The following is a 20,925-nucleotide window of genomic DNA, read 5'->3' as shown; positions in this document are numbered from 1 at the left end:
GTTGTCTTAGTTCATCGGTAACTACTCTTAATGCATGTACCTCAGTCATGAGTTATTTGTTAATTCATCAGTAACTACTCTAAATGTATGTGCTTTAGTTCCCCGGTAGCCATTCCACTCATTAGTTCTTCATAAGTTCCCCAGCAACTACTCTAAATGTATGTACCTGTGCCTAGTCTTTAGTTCCTCATTAGTTCTTCAGTAACTACTCTAAACTACTTTTTTTTTTAGCATTTTGGTAGACTGTATAATGACAAGATAAAGTTAGTGTACAAGGCGGTCAAGCAAATTTTATATATGTTTTGTGTTTTCTTCTCCAGAACTTCAGGGAGGAACATTTTGATTGCCAGAGATGGACCATGCTAACCAGTGCAGATGCCCACCAAAAGCATCTCAGCAGTGGAAATAAGCATAATGAATAAATAAACCATTAAAAAAATAATGGTGAATTCTGGTATTGATGGTTTTCAAGGAAAACAAAGTATAAACCTAATATTATTTAAAGATGCTATCCTTCCTTGGCTCCAAATGAAATTTTTTCATCCCAAAAATATAAGTTCACTACCAGTTAGCATATATTATCATGTGTTAAAGTGAATGAATGAATTGTGAATTGTGTTTGTCCTCCACAAAAATTGATTAATGGTTGTCACAACTCATGTCATTAATGTGCATGCACATACACGTATAGGCAGTCTCAAATCTGGAAGATCTAGAAAGCTTTTATGCGGATTATTGTGTGTAGCTGCTCTATAATAGTCCACAACTCAATACAAAGCGACAAAAATGAGCATAATAGGTCTTAATAGGTTAATAAAATCACAGTCTACTTTTTTCTGCAGTAACCACCACCAAGCTAAAACTAAACTCTCAACCGCTGACATCACTTCCTGTCTCCCTCCACTCTGCTCCCCTAGGGCATTTATCTTATTTACTCTTATTATGTCTGTAATATTGCATAACATGAGTGGAGGTGACTATAGGGGTGTTATTTCATGTCTACAAGGCTCTCATAACATTAAAATCGTATGTAGAAGGTCGTAAAGAGGATTTGTATGCTCTAAATATACAAATATTCTGATTACTGTAGACCCAACCAACCATCTATTTTCTATGCTGCTTATCACAGGGCACATTAGACAAACAACCATTCACACTCACATTCATACCTACGTATGTAGTCGGCAATTCATAAGTGTACACTATTTACAAATGTAGCAGTCGTTAGTGAGCAGGGACAGGGTGATCTATAGTACGTTCAAACGCTAGCACCCCCATAGCACTGTCTGACCAGGACCTTTAAAGTTATCAGGACCTGAAGTTAGGGGATGAAATGACCACACCGTTGTCTACTAACTGATAACTCAATGTTTACACTTCTTATACTAAGTAACAGAATTGTCAATAATGTGAGACAGACAGTGAAGGTGTGGTGAGAGGTAGAAAGACCAGAAGTACATGACAGTAGGTTTGTTGCATCCAACGGTGAAAGGTCAAATGCGCTAGTCACATGGTTTAAACCAGGAAATACAGAAGTGAAATTCATCCAAGTCCGTTGCACGAGCAGCGGAAACAAGTTTTTGACCAACAATAGATGATTTAACGGTCATGACGGGCCAAGCAGAACATGTGTAAGTACTTTACCATAATGTGGTTCCATTCCTGTCTGTTGCTTAAGTGATATCCAGTATATTCATAGCCTGCTTTTTTTTTACATTTGCATGTAATGACATTGTGACGGAGCAATACTGTCTTGAGAATTAATTTTGTGTAATACCTTCATTAGAATGTGCAAGTGAAGCTAATGTGTGTGTATTTGCATGTGTATCAACGTGTGCAATGATACTTATTCTTTTTTTTTTTCTAGGGAAGTTAAGGATTGTCAAAATGGAATATCGATTGACCTCTTTTTGCACCTTACACTTATCCCAGCTGTAAGTCAACGCGTGGTCATGGTCATGGTTTATTTGTTTTGGACATGCTTAAGAAGTTACTTTGTAGGATTCAACTTGCACAATTCATCATATCCCAAAAGGAGGAAGCAGCCAAGCTGATTTAATCTTAGTCTTTTCTACACATTTTAGCAATTACTATTTATTTAATATCATTTAATCTCACCCTGTGTTTAATATTTTGACGCGTATAATACTGGAGTTGTGTTTTAAATGTGTTTACATATTACAGTAAACCTCGGATATATCGGATTCAATTGTTCCCACTGGTTTTGTCCGATATAAGCGAAATCCGTTATATGCGGATACCGGAAAATGTCCGTTTTACGCATATATCGGATTTATATCCGGTATATGCGTAAATCGGATTTTATCTGTTATAAAAAGGCACTTCCTTGACTATGTTTCCAATGTACCTGGACGCGCAGGCAACGCTGCAAATGACGTCGTATAGCGGCCTGTCACGATTCGGCGAATCGGAGCGCCACGATGCGGCCATCCGATATATGAGGGGGAAATTTAATGGAAATGCATTGGAACGGGACTGGAGATTTTGTCCGAAATAGGCGAAATCCGTTATAAAAAATCCGATATATGCAATGAATTTTTATTGGAAATGCATTACAGAAAAATTGGTTCTTTTTTATCTGTCCGTTGTGAGCGTATTTCCGATATATCCGAGTCCGATATATCCGAGGTTTACTGTATTAGTATTAGAAAGTTTGTTCACTTCCTGTATTTAAAGGTGACAGGTTTCTAATTTCATTCATTCATTCATTCATTTTCTACCGCTTTTCCTCAGGGTGCTGGAGCCTATCCCAGCTGTCTTCGGTCGAGAGGCGGGGTACACCCTGGACTGGTCGCCAGCCAATCACAGGGCACATATAGACAAACAACCATTCACACTCACATTCATACCTATGGACAATTTGGAGTCGCCAATTAACCTAGCATGTTTTTGGAATGTGGGAGGAAACCGGAGTACCCGGAGAAAACCCACGCATGCACGGGGAGAACATGCAAACTCCACACAGAGATGGCCGAGAGTGGAATTGAACCCTAGTCTGTTTCTAATTTCAATATGTAACAATACATATAGCTTCTTCAGTGGTGAAAGAAAGAAAAAAAAAAGTGGTTAGCATGCAGGCCACACAGTAAGGCAATCGGGAAGACTTGCGTTCAATTCTCAGCTTTGCATCTTTGTGTGGAGTTTGCATGTTCCCCTTGTCCACGTTCCAAAAATATGGTAGGTTAATTCGCGACTCCAAATAGTCCATAGGTATGAATGTGAGTGTGAATGGTTGTTTGTCTGTATGTGCCCTGTGATTGGCTGGTGACCAGTCCAGGGTGTACCCCGCCTGTTGCCTAAAGACTGCTGGGATAGGCTCCAGCATACTCGAGATGCTAATGAGGATAAGCAGCATAGAAAATAATTGAATGGATGGTTTTACTGGCTTTTATCTCACAATCTGTCCGTAATGGCATATCGCACAAGATTATGATTGTCATCTTTTTCTGACATTCCAGTTCACATATGTGACAGCTTTGTTGTCTCTATGTTGATATTCAATTTGGGCCAGGTCAGGACATCCTGCCATAATGTGGTCAATGGTTTCCTGGAATTGACAACATATCCTGCACATTTTATGACGTTAATCATGTGCTCTCCTGGTTATGTCGTGCTGCGTTTTGTCTCCGCAATGCTAGTTTTGCGAGTGAGCTTTATGATGATGACAGGTATAATAAATACTGTACTAAACGTCAATCAAATTGTATATTTTTTTGCTATTAATGCAATTGTAGTTTACTCTAATGCTGCAATGCAAAGATGGCGTTGCCACGGTTACATTTGTTTGTTGTCTTTCAGGTGCTGATCGCCATTGTGCTGTCATTCCTTCAGAGGAGAGCAAAAGCTTTAGCCATCGACCGTAAATTTCCTTTCTTGCACGGGCGTTTTGGCATTGTGGTGTAAGTGATTTTTGCTGTTTTGGCCAATAATAATGCCCCCGGGTCGCATGTTGCGCACCCCTGGTCTGAAGCAAGATGTGAGGTGCCAGTTTAAACTTCACAGATGACAGAACTACAGCTCACGAAAGGAAACTAAAACTTTTGATGATATTGTTGTACATGCAATGCAAAACATTGCATACATGACAATAAAATGTAAACATGTTGTCATTGGCAGGCCTTTGGACACCATAGGCAGCCTGAGCAATCGTTGGTCTTATGGGTTCGCCTTTGGCGCCGTGTCCTACAGCGTCCTGCTGCTCTTCTCAGAACATTACATTCCTTTCACTGTCCCACCCTGGGCGAGGGGTACGGACACCTTTCTACCAATTAGATCTGTTCTGTCGTTGGTGCTAATGGAAAGTTAACATAAGACAACATGTTGATGGTCCTCAGCTGTGGTTTACCTGGTCGGAGCTTTGGAGGTGGGCCTGGTCAACTTCCCGTTCTTTGCATGTCTGTCAACACCCTTCAGGACAACCGGAGCCCTGCTGGGAATTATCTACACTTTGTGTTGGTAAGATTGCACACAATAAGTAAAAAGAGACACATTATAATTATAATATGTTTGGTTGTTTGCAGGCTTATAATTACAGTGTGGGACACGTTCACATGTCCAGGTGGCAAGGTAGGTGAGTAGTAAACCACACCTGAAATATTCCTATTTACTTTTAATATAATAACCACTAATACCTAAATTGACAGATTTTGGGAAAATATGAGAAGATAATTGTCCAGTGGCCTTGTATCCTTTCACTCGTTTTTCTTTTGGGAAGATTTGTCTCCAGGTTGGTCAAAGATGTTCGGATACAGCTACAGCTGGAACAAGAGGTCAGTATTTCACATACATACAGTCAAATACAACAAATTTATTAAAATATAATAAGTTATTGGGTGGCACGGCGGTCTAGTGGTTAGCGCGTGGACCTCACAGCTAGGAGACCACGGTTCAATTCCACCCTCGGCCATCTCTGTGTGGAGTTTGCATGTTCTCCCCGTGCATGCGTGGGTTTTCTCCGGGTACTCCGGTTTCCTCCCACATTCCAAAAACATGCTAGGTTAATTGGTGACTCCAAATTGTCCATAGGTATGAATGTGAGTGTGAATGGTTGTTTGTCTATATGTGCCCTGTGATTGGCTGGCGACCAGTCCCGGGTGTACCCCGCCTCTCGCCCGAAGACAGCTGGGCTAGGTTCCAGCACCCCCCGCGACCCTCGTGAGGAAAAAGCGGTAGAAAATGAATGAATAATAAGTTATTCATTTTTCTACCACCAGGACCCACATGAGCTCACTGAGCAACACCAGGTGCAGCACGTTAAGAGACTACTGAGGAAAGCAAGTTCACACAGGTAAAATACATACTGGAACAAAGACATGCATTCCCTCTTAAAAGTGGAATGCATATATGCATATATTGCATAATAATATGCAAAATAATGAACACTCCTTGTAATTTATTTGACACTTGATTTGATTTGCAAATATAGTAAGCCCTCTCCACTTCACGCTTTGAATTTCACAGTTTCACTCTATCACGACGGTTTTTCAAAAATGAATAAATCATGTGGTTGGGCATGCTGGAGCCTATCCCAGCTGTCTACATCCTGGAGTGGTCGCCAGTCAATCACAGGGCACATATAGACAAACAACCATTCACACTCACATTCATACCTATGGACAATTTGGAGTGGCCAATTAACCTAGCATGTTTTTGGAATGTGGGAGGAAACCGGAGTACCGGAGTACCGGGAGTGTTCTCCCCGTGCATGCGAAGGTTTTCCCCGGGTACTCCAGTTTCCTCCCACATTCCAAAAACATGCTAGGTTAATTAGCGACTCCAAATTGTCCATAGGTATGAATGTGAGTGTGAATGGTTGTTTGTCTATATGTGCCCTGTGATTGGCTGGCGACCAGTCCAGGGTGTACCCCGCCTCACGCCCGAAGACAGCTGGGATAGGCTCCAGCACCCCTGCGACCCTTGTGAGGAAAAGCGGTAGAAAATGAATGAATGAATGAATATTTTGTACTTTCCTCTGCTGCAGAAAGCCACTGAGCTTGTTCCAGAGCAAAGTGTACGAATGGGATCCCTTCTTTAAGTTCCCTAACAGAATCATTGGCACTGCCATCATATCTCTCATTGGCCTGTACACGGTAAAAACACACAGTAAACAATCAAATGTTTGAATGGATATCAAACAGTACCAAACATTTCATTTTTGATTGCTTTTAGATGACACTGGCTGACTACAGTCTGAGTAACATGGCTTTTGGTCAAGTAGAGAAATGGAAGAACGCCCTAAAACACTCCTGTAATCAGACTGAAGCCTTGGGAGCCATGATACCACAAATGGAAGAGTTCATCATCGTGGCCAGGAGTGAGTTGTACAAGATGACCGAACAAGCCAGAAAATACGATTCAATAATGATAATAATGATAAACCATTTATTTATTTCTGTCATTCTAGAGACTTGGTTAGCAACCACCATCTTTGCTAGTCTCAATTCAGTCGCCTACACGTTCCATGTACTGGTTTGTTACAGGTAAGCTACTGTAGATATACTCTAGTCTACTATATACCTGTATTACAAACCACTGTCAACTTATACATACATACAGTGACTGAGGGAAATAACTTAATAGTGATAGCGTAAAGTGAAGGAATTTGTTCCAAGATTTAAAAAGAACAGGCAATGCCTTCAGTAATAATTAATATAAATAGCATAAATGGAAGTTAGAATTTAACCACTGTATATAAAACTTAATATAAGGTGTTCAAAGTTTTAATTTTTATTATTCTAAAAGTACAATTCAATTAGAAAACCCAGCAAAATTGGAAGAGAGAGTAGTAATTGTGCAAGAACAAAGATTACATATTTTATTCTATGAACAATGCATACAAAGTTGCAATATTATTACAGTCATGTCAAAATATTATGAGAAAAATTGTACAGGAATACCGATAAATAAATAATGTAATGAAAGGAGAAAAAGGTCATTCTAATAATATGCTTTGTTACCGATAGCACAATGCTGAGACACAGGCTGTTTTTTTCTTGAAATATAAAATAAATCTTAGCATATCCTCGTGTAAAAGTGGCCCCTGCAGCCTTTGATTTTTCAGTTTGTAAAAAGTGTGTACACAACTGTTATATAATATAAGAAGACCATTTGACTGACACCAATAATACGACATTGGCAAAGTGATGCTGTCATCTGGTGGCACGTTATAGTTATTGCTGGGATTTAACACCAGAATTGTAATGTGCTGTAACCACCTGTAACCAGCTGTAACGTGCTAATTTGGTCATGTCACGTAAAGTCACATAGCTCGAATTCTGAGTTTTGTTTGACCTTTGAGGTAATATTCAACTCCATGTGATATGACTTTAGATTAGACTTTAGATTCTTTAGAGATTCCACTGTATCTGAAATGAAAACATCACATACTCTAGTGTGTTGTCACCACAGGAAACACTTAAAGAGACTTTGGAGAGGAGAGAAAGGTTTTCTCCCTGAGAAATTTCACAACCCCCGCTCTGCTCGCAGTGTGGTAAGCGACACTTACACAATGCAGTCATACAGTAATCGCATGCAGTGATTCCACGCAACCTTTTAACTCAGCAACTTGAACATGAATGATCAGCTTTGGTGGTTCTGTGCAGGCCTCCATTGCACGATACTCGGGATGGCAAATTGCTTTTACACTCTGGGGTAAGATTTTATTTGAACTTCTTTTGAAAATTCAGATTTACTTTCTGGGCAGCATGGTGGAGTATGTGGTTTGCATGTTTGGCTCACTGCCGTATGATTCCGGGTTCTTATCTCGGTTCTGGTGTGTGGAGTTTCTACTATCTGATTTTCTCCCATAGTCCAAAAACATGCATGTTAGGTTAATTGGAGACTCTCAAGTGTTGTGGGGTCTTTTGTGACCTCTTGGATGAGTCGTCACTGTGCTCTTGGGGGTAATTTTGGTTGGCCGCCACTCTTGGGAAGGTTCACCATTGCTCATGTTTTGGGCATTTGTGGATAATGACTCTCAATGTGGTTTGCTGGAGTCCCAAAGCTTTAGAAATGGCTTTACAACTGCTTTCAGGCTGATAGATCCCGATTAATTTCAGTTATGTTTTAACGAGAGGGGGGGGGGGATCACTTTTTCACACAGGGCCATGTAGATTCCGATTTTCTTTTTTCCCTTAATAATAAAAAATTGCATTACAAATTTATTTATTTTTTATAACATTTTAGTATGATGAAAAAAATATGAAGGGGGCAAACACTTTTTCACATCAGGCTATATGTGTCCTGTGATTGACTGGTGACTAGTCCAGTTTTGGTTCCAACTGCACTGCAGTGATCCACCAAACCACAAAACAAATGCAATATGAGATGACAGAAAACCTTTCCTTCTTTCAGGTTATCTGATGGTCCACTTTGTTCACTTCCTGGTTGTGTTGTTGTTGGTGTATGTGATTGTCATTCCCATCCAACATGGTGAAGCTCTGACCATGCTGTCCAACTTGGGCCTTCTTATGTAAGCTTTTGTGTGTGTGAGCAATATGGCAATATGGATACATGACTGAGTTTCTTCAGTTATATTGATGTGTTTCACTAGTCTGACCATCAGTCTGGTAATTGCCATGGTGATTCTTCAGATAGTCCTGGTCCAGATATTTTTCCTTCAGGACAAGTTGTCTCCGACTGATAAACACAAACCACTGGCTCTCAATAATAGGTTGGTAGACATACAGTATTTTCATATTGCAAGTGTGAGTGGTAAAGATGTACATGACGTGAAATGCCATTGTCCCCTCTCTTTCACTGTTAGGAAAGCATTTGACTGCTTCAACTATTTCTTCTTTTTCTACAACGTGATCATGGGGATCAGCAACTGCATCGTGAGGCTGCTGATCAGCATCGTGCTGGGAACATGGCTGGTATCCCGCATTGACCGAACAATTATGCAGAGAGGATATGAAACTATGGATGCGGGTAAATAATGCATAGTTAGCACTTCACATATACATAACAAACAAGCAAATGATCATTAGAAAATAAACTGTTAAACTCAAGTGCTGTGCAAGGACCACTGCTAGTTATATTGTTTATGCAAAAAAATATGTGGTTATTAAAGTATTTTGACACCTCAGTTTTCATTTTTAATTCATTCCAAAAGGACAGATGAAAACCAAAACAAACAAAAACCCAGGTAATTTTCCCCAGAATGTAAATTCAATTAATCTGTTCCAGACACCAGAAAATATGTAATTTTTGCTACTTAATATACACATAAAATAAATTTTATCAAGAAGTATTATAGTTTTACAAGCAAAAAAAAACAACGCAAATATTATAAATTAAGTATGAATGGAATGTACTTCCTAGCGAGAAGAAATTCAATATTGTTTCTTCAAATTGCTTGCACTTGCAACTTTATTTGGCCCCATGGTGGGTTATTGAATTAAAAATATGTGTTTCCTGCACTTCCCAGGATATAGTACGTGGATTGGGATGATCTTCGCTGATCACTATCATAACAATCCAGTTATGGTGTGTTTCTGCCAGGTGCTCGTCTCCACCACTGTGGAGAAACACACAGTGTCTGCATACGGTGCATTTAACAACACACCATCGGGTTTGTAGAAATACTGCATGAACTGTGTACACGCGGTTATGATTGACACATTTTAATGTTTCTTCTTTGTTTCCAGAATGTCCTGTGAACAGTCGAGCCAGGAGACAATGGGCCTTGCTTTACACACTCCTGAGGAACCCCCATCTGATCCTGCACAGAAGGCATCACCTCTATTCATTGGCGACTTCTCCCACGTCTTCGTCTCTCCAGTCGGATGCGGTAGTGAGGGCTTGGGTCATGGCTTCCCAATCACAGAACCAACAGGCACTGTCAGTGCACTTATCAGCCCACACAGAGACACAAAATCCAGACTAAAATGACATTCAAAGATGGTTGGAGTTGGACTATGATTATTTCACTGGTCTCCAAGCTGTGTGACCTGCGCGCTGACCACTCACCCATTACTCATTTATACTTTTGTAAAACTTTCATCTCATATTAAAGTCTGCTTGGACTACCACTGAGGACTGAAACTCCAAAGAGGAGGTTTGTAGTCTTCAAACACAGGCTTTGTTGCACAACAGAAACATCCTTCTACTTTCCAATCAAAAATTGCTGTGTGCATTTCAGGGGTCAGTAAATGTGTTGGTGTTTTCAACACATTGAACGTGTTATCTTGAAAAGAACAATCTAGCATGCTGCATGAACGCTCTTTTTTTAAATCCCCCTTCCTTTATTTCCTTTATATATAAAATTACCAGTCACATTAATAATGCATGTGTTTTTCGTAAATACTAAATGTGTCGCGAGTTTAGCGATTTCCAAACAGGCAGTAAACTACTCGGCGAGAGCGCGCTTAGGTGTGTGAACGCGGCAAGGTAGAGAAGGGAAACCAAGTGGATGAATTTTCGACTACGACAGGTAATTTCTTCGCGAATGTGTCGTAATATGTTATCGAATCGAGCAGACGCGACTACTCTTCGTCGTGTAGTTTGATTATCTGGTGAATTATATACATTCTTAATTTGTTTATTACAAACATAGCTAACCAATAAACTCGCACTTACATCCGGGTAACTGTCTATCTAATTTAGTTAACTCAAGTCGCCAATTGTTGGATTGTATTCGATTTCAACTCTTTATCATATTAAAACAATACAACAGAATTTATGATTATGATATGAGGTAATGAAGTCGCTTCGAGCATTCGGTAATACCAGGCTTTTGATAGAAGATGCTAGCAAGACTTTTAGCAATCGCGCCTCCCTTGGGCCTTTACCTAGTGTGTTTGAAGTAGACTGGCGAATTAAAAATAGTAAATAATGCACCATCCATAACATTTTCACTTACAATGTCAAAATTATTTGTTGTTTTCTCTCTATTAATGAGTTAACTTGATGGAACACTATTACCCTGTTAGTCAACTAGCAGAAATGTATGCCCAAATTTACTGAAATTGCTAGTTATCCACCAGCACACTATCATAAAAACACAAGCACACTATTGCTTTGCTTGTTTTTGGTTCTTCCAAGGATAAGTAATAAAGAAATACATTTATTGGCTTATTAGCATATAGCTATGCTAGCGTGGTTCATTTGGTCAAGTGTTAACCCAGTCCAGGACCAAAAGGACAAGACCTATTGGGGAGGCGGATATCTCAAATCCATACATTTATTGGCTTATTAGCATATAGCTATGCTAGCGTGGTTCATTTGGTCAAGTGTTAACCCAGTCCAGGACCAAAAGGACAAGACCTATTGGGGAGGCGGATATCTCAAATCCATACATTTATTGGCTTATTAGCATATAGCTATGCTAGCGTGGTTCATTTGGTCAAGTGTTAACCCAGTCCAGGACCAAAAGGACAAGACCTATTGGGGAGGCCGATATCTCAAATCCTGAATGAGGCATGTGTGAATGGCACCAGAGGACCAAAATGAAAACAAAATAAACGTCCAGAAAGTCCAGAATTGTAAATACAGTAGCTGAACCCACCATGTACAGTCATCCTTTCTTTATCATGGTTAATTGGTTCCAGTACTGCGATACAGTAAGTGAATTTCCGCAAAGTAGGACACTATGTTATTTATGTAGGCAGAGCATAGAAAATTCTTCAAGACCTTCTAAATATATATATTTTTATTAGCATTAGAGCCCTCTACACATGAAATAACACTCCAAAAGGCTTATAGTTGACATAATAATGGAAAATAAGACATCTCACGCCAGTCACAGGCACGCTCCCCACTGTTATCCATGCTAACAATCCGCAACACTACACTAGATAGCTGATGTCACACACGTCACCTCTCAGGCCTCACTTGTTAATGACATCACAGATATTACACGACATACAGTATACCATCATTTAAATGCCTTTTATTTATATTTTTGTTAGAAAATGCTTAATTGTTCAAGATTTACCACATAGATGTTCAGACTTGTCTGCAGCCTTAATTACAGAGAGGTTCTATTTAACCTTGTTACAGTTGGTACTGTTGGCCTTAAATGTATAATAATGTTGTTTTTTAAATTCAAAGACAAAAACAGTGAACACTTTTTTTTACCTTTGTGTCTTATTAATTGCATTTAAGTTTCTCTTTTGTAACCTTCTTTTTCTTATCCTTTGCATTTAAAGAAGGATGTCAGACTGCGAGTCCATCAAAAAAATGTTGCGGGCTGTACTGCAGTCCAGCAAGCAGGGTGTGTGTATTAGTAGACTGCAGTCAGAGTTCCGCTCGCTGTGTGGAGATAATATCCCCCTGAAGAAACTAGGCTTCTCTGATTTGGAAGGCTACCTCAGGAGCATTCCCTCTGTAGTGCGGCTGGACTACCACATGGGGGAGGTAAGAACTGATTTTATTATCTGGAAGATAATCCTGAGTTGTGCCAGTGCTGGGAAGTAGTGGTTAGAAAATCAACAGTCAGGAGATCTGGTTGGGAATCTCTGTTGGAACATGCATCATTGCATCATATCTTTCTATCTATTTGTAATTGTAACTTGCAATGTATTTTACAGTTGAGATGCTTTGCAGCAGTATGTAAAGAGACGGCACACATTGCTGAGCTGGTGGCCCGGCAGAAGAGTTCCAAGAAATTGGGAAGCTCCCAAATAGTCAACTGCAGGATGAGACGCAAAGCTTCCGACCCTTACATGTTGAGAGGTAGGATAGGTTTGTCTCTCCCCACACACCCTTTGTCTTTTAAGGCGACCAAGACTGCTTTAAGACTACTTGCTACCACCTCATGGAGATTTGTTTATAGGGAGACCAATGTCAACTCTGCGCCAGCCTTCAGCTGGTAATGCTTTCAAGCCGGCCAGCCACTATCAATCCCATGGTGGCTACAGAGGTTTCAGTGCCTCGGGAGACGTCAGGTACATGTACATGTTTTTGGAGCTATCTGTCTGCAAAACAGTGGAACCCTAGTTAGCGTACTGCCCAGTTTTTCAGTTAACATAGAAACTGCCTTGGCTTGCGATCGTTTTCATTTACACCTGTACGCACTTTGTCCCAACAGTGGTATGCAATTTTGTGTGGCTACTGCAATTTTTGGAACCGATGAATTGATTAGTATTATTTCTTGTGGGAACAATTAGGGGTGTAGCAAGATCTTGCGAGATTAAAACATTCAGGAAAAAGCGTCATGGGCACTAGGCCTGGTATGATAATTAATTATTTAATTAATGACACAATGAAGGAAAATCAACTTGATTATTGTGCTGGTCTTAATATATGGCCATGTGCATGCGTTTGTTTTTTTCTGTCTCCTGCCTCCAACCAGGCAGGAGGAGGCTTCACTCTGCATTCGTTTCAGCATTTATTCCATAGAACAATGGCATGAACGGAGTGAGTCCTTTTCCCACTCATACAGCTCTTTGTCTCGATGGGTGGAGGCAGGGCTTGTAGCATACACACAGAGTGCAGAAGACTGTAGGCTCGTTAGGAGCAATACAAGGTAATGTAGTAGAAATGATAAAATAGCACATTGGAATATACTGTTATAAATTTTTGTGTGTGTGTGTTTTCATTCTACTTTTCATAAAAATTATGTTGAAATTTCATCCCGTTTCGTTCTTGCCGGTCCAATCTCGTGTCTCTGACTTTTTGCAAATGAATGACGCTATCCAAGGTTCCACGATAATTGATTGATGATTGTGTTTTTGTTATGCCATCTTTTGATTAATGTACTGTATTTTTCTTTCAATATGTTACTAACATTTTTCTGAAAGGCTATTGGAAAATAGACAAGGATTCACTCAACCAGTTGAACACAGACAACCTGCCTCTCAACAAAGTGTGAACCTCTGTGTCTCCCATGACAGGTGATATACAAAAAGCCCAGCAACCAGCTGATTGATCTGTTGTCAGTACTGTACTTTATACAGTGTATAAGGAGTGTAATGAGTAGCCTGGAATCACAGTATATAATGTAAAACAAAAGAGTAGTAATTACACTGAGCAAGAGAACTAAACATTTAGAGATTCAAGGGGCCCCATTCTTTGGGTGTGCATTTCAATATACGCAACAAGAGCAAAGGCATGTTTCAAATCTCCCCACTCTTGTGAGTGATAAAAAGAATGCTCTATAAGTTTGTTTTTTTCTATTTGCAGGACCAATAATTTGGAAAAGCTCCAGAAACCACAAGGTACCTACCTCAAGTTGTTTGTTATAGTCAATCCCTATGAATTTGATTGATTTTTAAAAGAGGTAGAGGTTTATCTAAAAAGTAAGTATTTAAATATTGGCGAGCACAATTTGTATATAAGGTAACTCAAAGTGCTTTATAGAAAGCGTGAATAAAATAATTCCATTAAACATAAACCATTCTAAAATCAAATAAACAAGGCTAAATTTTAGCCTACTTCTCAGTGCAGGAAATAAATTACAAAAAATGGTAAATGACAGCATCAGATCTATAATCTTCAGAAATGTGTAATTCTTTACAGCTGTATGCAGTATATTTAAAGAAAAACTATATCTTGTTATCCATACACAGAGAATCCACCTGAACAAGTTTCCAGACTCAACTGTTCAGAGGTACAGAAAATACTTTCTCCGCTTGCCATACAGTATATTCTTTATTTACATTCACACTAAACCTATCACAAATAGTAGATTGTCGATAAAATCATTGTTGTGAAATCCCGTCATACAGTCAAGCCAGTATGATGTGAATCTGGTGCAGAGAAGACTAACCCAAGTATTGCAAAAGTACTGCTCTGGGCTGTGGATGTCCAAACTGCCGACGATCTTCCGTGACATGTTTAGTCAGCCGCTCCCTCCTTGGGTGCTCAAACATCTGGAAAAGTGGCAACACATTTGTATGGTACGTGTCACAGTGAAACTTAATATTAATGCACTGTTATGTTATCTTTAATTTGTCTTTTTGTTTTTTAGTTTTGTACTAAAAATTATTTGCTATGGTTATAGTGTACTGCATGGCCTTTGCAGGTAGAGCAATCTTATAGCACCAGCGGTGACCGCCTAATTTACCCTCCTCTACCTTCCTCTGATGCTCCGAGAAGCAGTTCCCCTGAATGCTCCACAAAATCCACTCTCATGTTAAGCACTGTACCTGTATCCACGTCCTCACAGGCCTCTATGTTTCAAAAACCTGCTGCATGTCTTCCAGTGTGCCCTGTTCCAAAACCTAGAGTTCCATCCATGAAGCCCTTAGCCAAGCCAACGCTCCCCACAGCTCCACAGCCCGCTTGTCATGTCACTTCTCAACATTCAGTTCAGGACAGTCTTGCAGTCACTTCCAGGAATGTCAACTTTGTCACAAGTACTGGCAAACTTAGGCAAAATTCCCCCCAAACGAACCATCCAACCTTAGCTCCTTCTTATCAACTCACCTCTGAAGCTTTATCCCCACTAACACCAACATTTTCCTCAAGCTCTGATTCTGGCCCTCGTTCTCCTCCCACAAAGTTCTGTGCTGACATTGTGCCAGCTGATGTGTGGGAAAGGATAAACGAACTTCTGTCCAAGTACAGCAATGGGCTATGGGTCCATGCATTGCCTAAACTTTACATGGACACGTACAAGGCCCCATTCCCTGAACATCTCCTGGATAAGTTATGTCTTCTTTGCACTGTTGAGTACCCTGTTCCATCTGACAAGAGGAAAGTAAGTAGTCTAAGTAATATATTTTTTAATAAGAATATTTGGATGATGGAAGGTTGATTTATGGCATTTGTTTCTGTCATTAGGCCATTCTGTATAATTCCATCAGAGGAAACGCGGACGTAACTGATCACACAGAGGGCAGAAGCCACAGTCTTCTCTCAGGTGTGGAGATTGTTGGTCCTGTGGTTCCTCCTTCTCTAGTTCATCCTTCAGTGCAGTACCCCTCTGTACTGGTTATTGATGCCAAAAGCAGTAATGCTGTTACCATACGGTAGGACCCACACTGTGGTAAAGAAGACCGTAATACAGACATACAGTATATGGCAGTATTTCTTTCCCTAACTGAAAAAAAGTGTTCACCTTGTGCAGGTATGTAGGTGAGGGCTATTCCAATGCTCAGGAGGCAATGGAAGATGCAATGCTGTCCTTTTATAGACATAGCTCCACTCTCCATCCTCTCTCCAATCCTGTTGTGGGTCAGCTAATAGCAGTCAAGGGCGAGGGTGGCGATGAACTGGCCAGAGCTCAGGTCACGGAAGTCATGAACCTCAACAAGGTCAAGGTAACCTTCTCTGATGTAGTGATGTAGAGTTACTTGCATTTGATGTACACTCTTAATGGTGAAAGAATTGTTCATACTTTGAAGGCACTTTAATATCCCAATTTGAGACTTCACACGGCTGCAAACGGGTAGAGAGCCAAAAAAAATAAAGCCAAAATAAAGTAAGAACTTGTTGTTCTTGTTTTTGTCAGGTTTACTATCTGGACCATGGGTTTACTGTGGAGACGACGAGAGAACATCTTCTGGAGCTGCATCAGGACTTCTTTTCGCTTCCTTTCCAGGCCACTAATGTTAGGCTGGCAGGTACACACGAAATATGACACATGCCGACTTTTTACATATCTGATGGAGGGGAAAAGCGAAGATGAAGAATGGCAAGCTGCATTTCAGTGAATGTTAACTTAATATGTAACATAAGCTAGAAGGTGTTTCACCCTTTAATCATTTTTTGCTCACTTCTCAATACTGTCCTCCTTTATTATTCTCAGGTTTAGGGGCGTTCAGTACCCATCCTTCTGTGTTGTCCTCATTGGATAAGTGGGCAACTGGAAAAATCCTTCTGATGGAGATGTTGGGGCCTTCTCCCCCGATTGACTTACCTGAGGGATTGCTGTATGACACCTCGCAAGAAGATGACATCAACATCAACTCTGTCTGCCTAAAGGCTCTGCAAGATAAAACCATGAATAACCCCTTAACTGTAAGTGTCATAACATGTGTAGCAGAATGAATAGACAGCTATATTGAACATTTTAACAGAATTGTATATTAATAGCCAAATATATACAAGACAGGATAGCTTTTGTCTTTATTACTTACGTATATTTGTTTTGTCAAAGGTCAAATGTCTATACCGCAGGCACCTGCAAGGTATCCTGCTTTGTCAATTCTTACTACTTTGCGTAATTGTATTTTTTCCCCTCTTTAGGTGAATTGTGCATATGACAATGTATGTGTCACAAACGTATGTGCTGACGGCGACATCTTTTGCCAGCTGCCCTCCAGAGGAACTGCGAGACTCAGCAAGTTATTGGAGGAGACCGAAGCATTTTTTATTTCCCAGGTAGTTTTCAATGTTTGTAAGAGCACACATAAAGGTCCTTACAGACATGGTGAGTAGCAATGAAAGGCAAAATACACGTTAGCTTTAAAAGTATACTATGCATTTCATAACCCAACTTCCAATTCTTCATTTGTTATCACGACATGTGAATGTAAAAATGGACAACTATATGAAATATTTTCTGTGAATGGTCCCCCTAGATGACATCAGAGTTTTTGGTTTCTAAACCTTTCATTGGCAAGGTGTGTCTGATCCGCTACCAAGAAAAGTGGTCTCGAGCAGAGGTAAGCATGTTTATTGTAACCGAGCAACGAATGATACCTGACTAAGCTTGACAGGGCAGTTGCAGAAAAGTGTTTATTCACTTAATGCACATGTTCTTGTGTTCAAAGTGACACCACGCTAAAGTTTTTATTTAAAAAAATGTCTAATGCTGTTCTTGATTTCAGATCAGCCACCTTCATGGCAACAGGGTTGTGGAGGTTGTCTTAGTTGATCTGGGTGTTCCAGCAACTGTTGAGATCACCGAACTAAGAGAGATTCCTCCTCTTTTCATTAAAGATTTCACTCTCATCCCACCACAGGTGTGTTTATATGCGGGGTATATAGCACCCAACCGTTTGATGCCTTCATTTTAGCTGCTATCTTTATCATAAGTAAAGGCTCAGCAGTGATTCATTTTCCTATGTAGTTCCTTCAAGGTCCTACATATAGTAAATGTTAATTGTTCAGGAAACATTCCGTAGACTGTCAAAAGAGGTTTGGGATTTTTTAACTTGGTGGTGTTATCTGATAAATAGGCATTTTGTAATCATAGCGTATGTGTGTTTTGGTATGTTCAGGCGATCAAATGTCGTCTGGCTGATGTGACACTTCCAGAAGGAGTCTGGAGCATTGATGCTGTTTCATGGTTGAAGAACGCTGTCCTTGGTGTCAAAGATTGCAAAATGAAGGTAACTTACTGTCATTTGTTAGCTGGTGTAATGTGATGATGGATGACCTCACATTTAGTTTATTTTTTCTCAACTGCTTTACCTATTTCAGATCTGTAAGTTAGGGGAGCACAAAGGAGAGCGATTAGTCCACATGTACCTCTTTGTGGGTGCAGGCGGTGAAGAAGTGAACAAGATCATGAGCCAACAGTTGACCCGTCCAGAGTTGTGGCAGACACTCGACGTCAAGTGCAACTCCAAGGACAATGGTATCATACAGTACACCTGACCACATGAACACCACCGCCTCTTTAATTAAAATGTGTCTACATCTTCTAGGTCTCAGTGCATCTTTGAAGCGGCTGACAACTCAACCTCATCGTGGACCATGTGAATCACCTTCCCCAGAGAAGACCACAGGAACAATGCCCCCACTGTTGGAACTCCCCCTGGTGTGTGTCTTGGGAACTTTCTTAGGGATGATCAACAATATTATCAGTTAAAATAATGATTCTATGCTCTTTTTTTTTTCTCTGTCAGCCTGGTCAGAACATCGATGTCCACGTGCCAGTGGCTTGCCACCCTGGTTATTTTGTGATGCAGCCATGGCAGGACCTGCATAAACTGATGGTCTTGATGGGAGAGATGATGCTCTACTATAACCAGACTGCGAAAACCACCACAGCAATGCAAATTGATAAAGGAGAAATCTATGCAGCCAAAATAGAAAAGAAGTAGGTGTTTTACAGTTATTTTCTGTATTGGCCCCGCACCTCTAATTCAATTTGTCTGAAGTTGAGCAAGATGCATAGGTTAATCATTAATGGCAATCTGTACAGAACATTATTCTGACATGGTACCACTTTAGACTTGTTGTATTAGTAACTCAACAGAGCATTATTATTTCTTATTGTTATGACAGTTGGAAAAGATAACACTAAATATACTTGCGCAAACCTCCCTGAGAGAACACTTGTACCACTCTCTGGATTTATTTACTACTACAGGAACATCAGTTGATTGTTTGCCTGATAGGGGCGATCTTGCTCTCAGTCCTTCTCAGCTTTGGTCTACAGTTGCATTGGCCAACATTATTCAAACCTCACTGTAAATATATATTTATTTACAGTCAACTCACTGTTTACAATAAACCGACAAAGCATTGACATTGGCCCGCTATAGAAGGTTTACACATTGTGGAAAATAATAGTAATGGTTACCATTACCTTTATTTACAATGTGTAAACTTTCTATAACGAGCTATTGGAAAAAAAAAAAATGTAACTGAGGTAGCGAAGAGTATAGTGCGGACTGGACCATTTTTGAGTGCAACTGCACAGACTGAGTGGAATGTGTTACCTCCTCCACCTAGTTGGCATCGTGTTGTGGTGAAGGGGATCTTGTCCAATGGCTTGATTTCTGTCTACGAGTTGGACCACGGCAAACATGAGCTCATTCAGAGTTCTCTTTTGCAACCCTTGATTGAGGAATTCCGACAGCTTCCTTTCCAGGCCATCACTGCACAACTAGCAGGTGGGTTGTAAACTTTGTGGTGGACACAGCAGAGGACACTGTGAAGTAACAAACACAGTCATAATCACAATTACTGGTAATTTAGTGTCCCACAGGGCATATGCATAAAGACCTCAATTGTGACTTTGTAAAGAAACCTTAACATGCATGGTATTTTATGCCAACTAACAAGCTGCTTTCAACATCTGTCCTGTAGGCGTGCCAAAGCGGCAGTGGTCAGAAGAGGCCTCCATGGTGTTTAGGAATCATGTAGAGAAGCATGCACTTGTCGCCCAGATTGAAAGTGTACAGGACCTCTCTGAGGTCATGGGTGAACTGTGGGGGCGCAAGTTAACGGTGTATTTAGTGGATACCAATGTGGAGTTCAAGGACCTTTGGATACACAGCCTCATGGAGGACATGTGTTCTGAGCCTTAGAACACATGAATATTTTGGTATCATAATATTTCTTCTTGATTAGTTTTGTTTTTTTGTGCTCAATGCATGTAAATTACATGGGAACACTTTTCTTTGTCATTTGTTTTTGTTATGTTTCTGGAAACATGTTGCAAGTTCATTAAAAAAAAGTGTTTAAGAATATTATTGGATCTTATCACACTTCATTGTCCTTAATTGTGATGAACATTATTTTACCTGTAAGTATTTTAAACAACCAGTAGACACTGTGACTTTTGTAGGACAAGCATTTATATGGCGAAAGTGGTTCCACACAGAATACAGACAACTCCAAATATACACTACAGTATAACATCATTTGAAGCAGTTCACAATAAATATTTAATGTTTATCTAATGACATGACTAAAATGTTTTAAGTAAAAAAAAATCAATTTCCTCCTCGCTAGCCATGGTGGGCCTAACTTTGCTTGTTGAACAGTTTTGCTCAGATCAACACATCAGAGGATGGAAAAGTGCTAATGTCACTATGGGCTGGCTTATATGGCCTTCAGCTGCAAAATAAAGCCAGATTGTTTAAAAAACAGCCCCATTGATAATAATGTGTGTTTGTGACATGGGCCAACACTCCTGTTTGTGAAGGTCCTGGGCAGGTTACATTTAGATGGCAACACATAGAAAAGCTAAAATATAATTGGACAAAAAGTATCTAAAGTACACATACGCGACTGGAAACAGTGTCACCGCGTCCCAAACAAAACGCTACTAAATATAAT

The 20,925-nt window shown here is 40.1% G+C and overlaps 2 protein-coding genes across 3 annotated transcripts; both read left to right on the top strand.

The window, feature by feature from the left end:
- The first annotated feature begins 389 nt into the window (after positions 1–389).
- On the top strand, positions 390–10,238 carry stra6l (STRA6-like). 2 transcript variants are annotated; one of them, XM_058065549.1, is made up of 18 exons: positions 390–1,631; positions 1,868–1,934; positions 3,820–3,920; positions 4,138–4,268; positions 4,356–4,476; positions 4,542–4,587; positions 4,665–4,790; positions 5,235–5,308; positions 6,002–6,110; positions 6,190–6,334; positions 6,425–6,500; positions 7,429–7,510; positions 7,623–7,671; positions 8,374–8,491; positions 8,573–8,692; positions 8,786–8,949; positions 9,449–9,592; positions 9,669–10,238. In XM_058065549.1, exons 1-18 carry the CDS (start codon positions 1,609–1,611, stop codon positions 9,905–9,907), a joined length of 1,935 nt encoding a protein of 644 aa, XP_057921532.1. In that variant the 5' UTR covers positions 390–1,608; the 3' UTR covers positions 9,908–10,238. The 2 variants fall into 2 exon arrangements, with proteins under 2 accessions (XP_057921532.1, XP_057921531.1); XM_058065548.1 differs by having other exon boundaries at positions 390–1,934.
- An 80-nt stretch (positions 10,239–10,318) lies between these two features.
- On the top strand, positions 10,319–20,318 carry tdrd7a (tudor domain containing 7 a). Its single transcript, XM_058065547.1, has 22 exons — positions 10,319–10,453; positions 12,171–12,378; positions 12,552–12,696; positions 12,797–12,908; positions 13,764–13,856; positions 14,146–14,180; positions 14,532–14,572; positions 14,691–14,861; positions 14,987–15,664; positions 15,748–15,935; positions 16,034–16,226; positions 16,418–16,529; positions 16,715–16,926; positions 17,155–17,289; positions 17,490–17,573; positions 17,739–17,873; positions 18,132–18,242; positions 18,334–18,490; positions 18,561–18,673; positions 18,762–18,955; positions 19,594–19,754; positions 19,951–20,318. Exons 2-22 carry the CDS (start codon positions 12,175–12,177, stop codon positions 20,169–20,171), a joined length of 3,495 nt encoding a protein of 1,164 aa, XP_057921530.1. The 5' UTR covers positions 10,319–10,453; positions 12,171–12,174; the 3' UTR covers positions 20,172–20,318.
- The last annotated feature ends 607 nt before the right edge of the window (positions 20,319–20,925 follow it).

This window comes from Doryrhamphus excisus, chromosome 1, assembly GCF_030265055.1.
Source record: "Doryrhamphus excisus isolate RoL2022-K1 chromosome 1, RoL_Dexc_1.0, whole genome shotgun sequence".
NCBI lineage: Eukaryota > Metazoa > Chordata > Actinopteri > Syngnathiformes > Syngnathidae > Doryrhamphus > Doryrhamphus excisus.
Note: the sequence above shows the minus strand (reverse complement) of the source record. Positions and strands in the feature narration are given on the sequence as shown.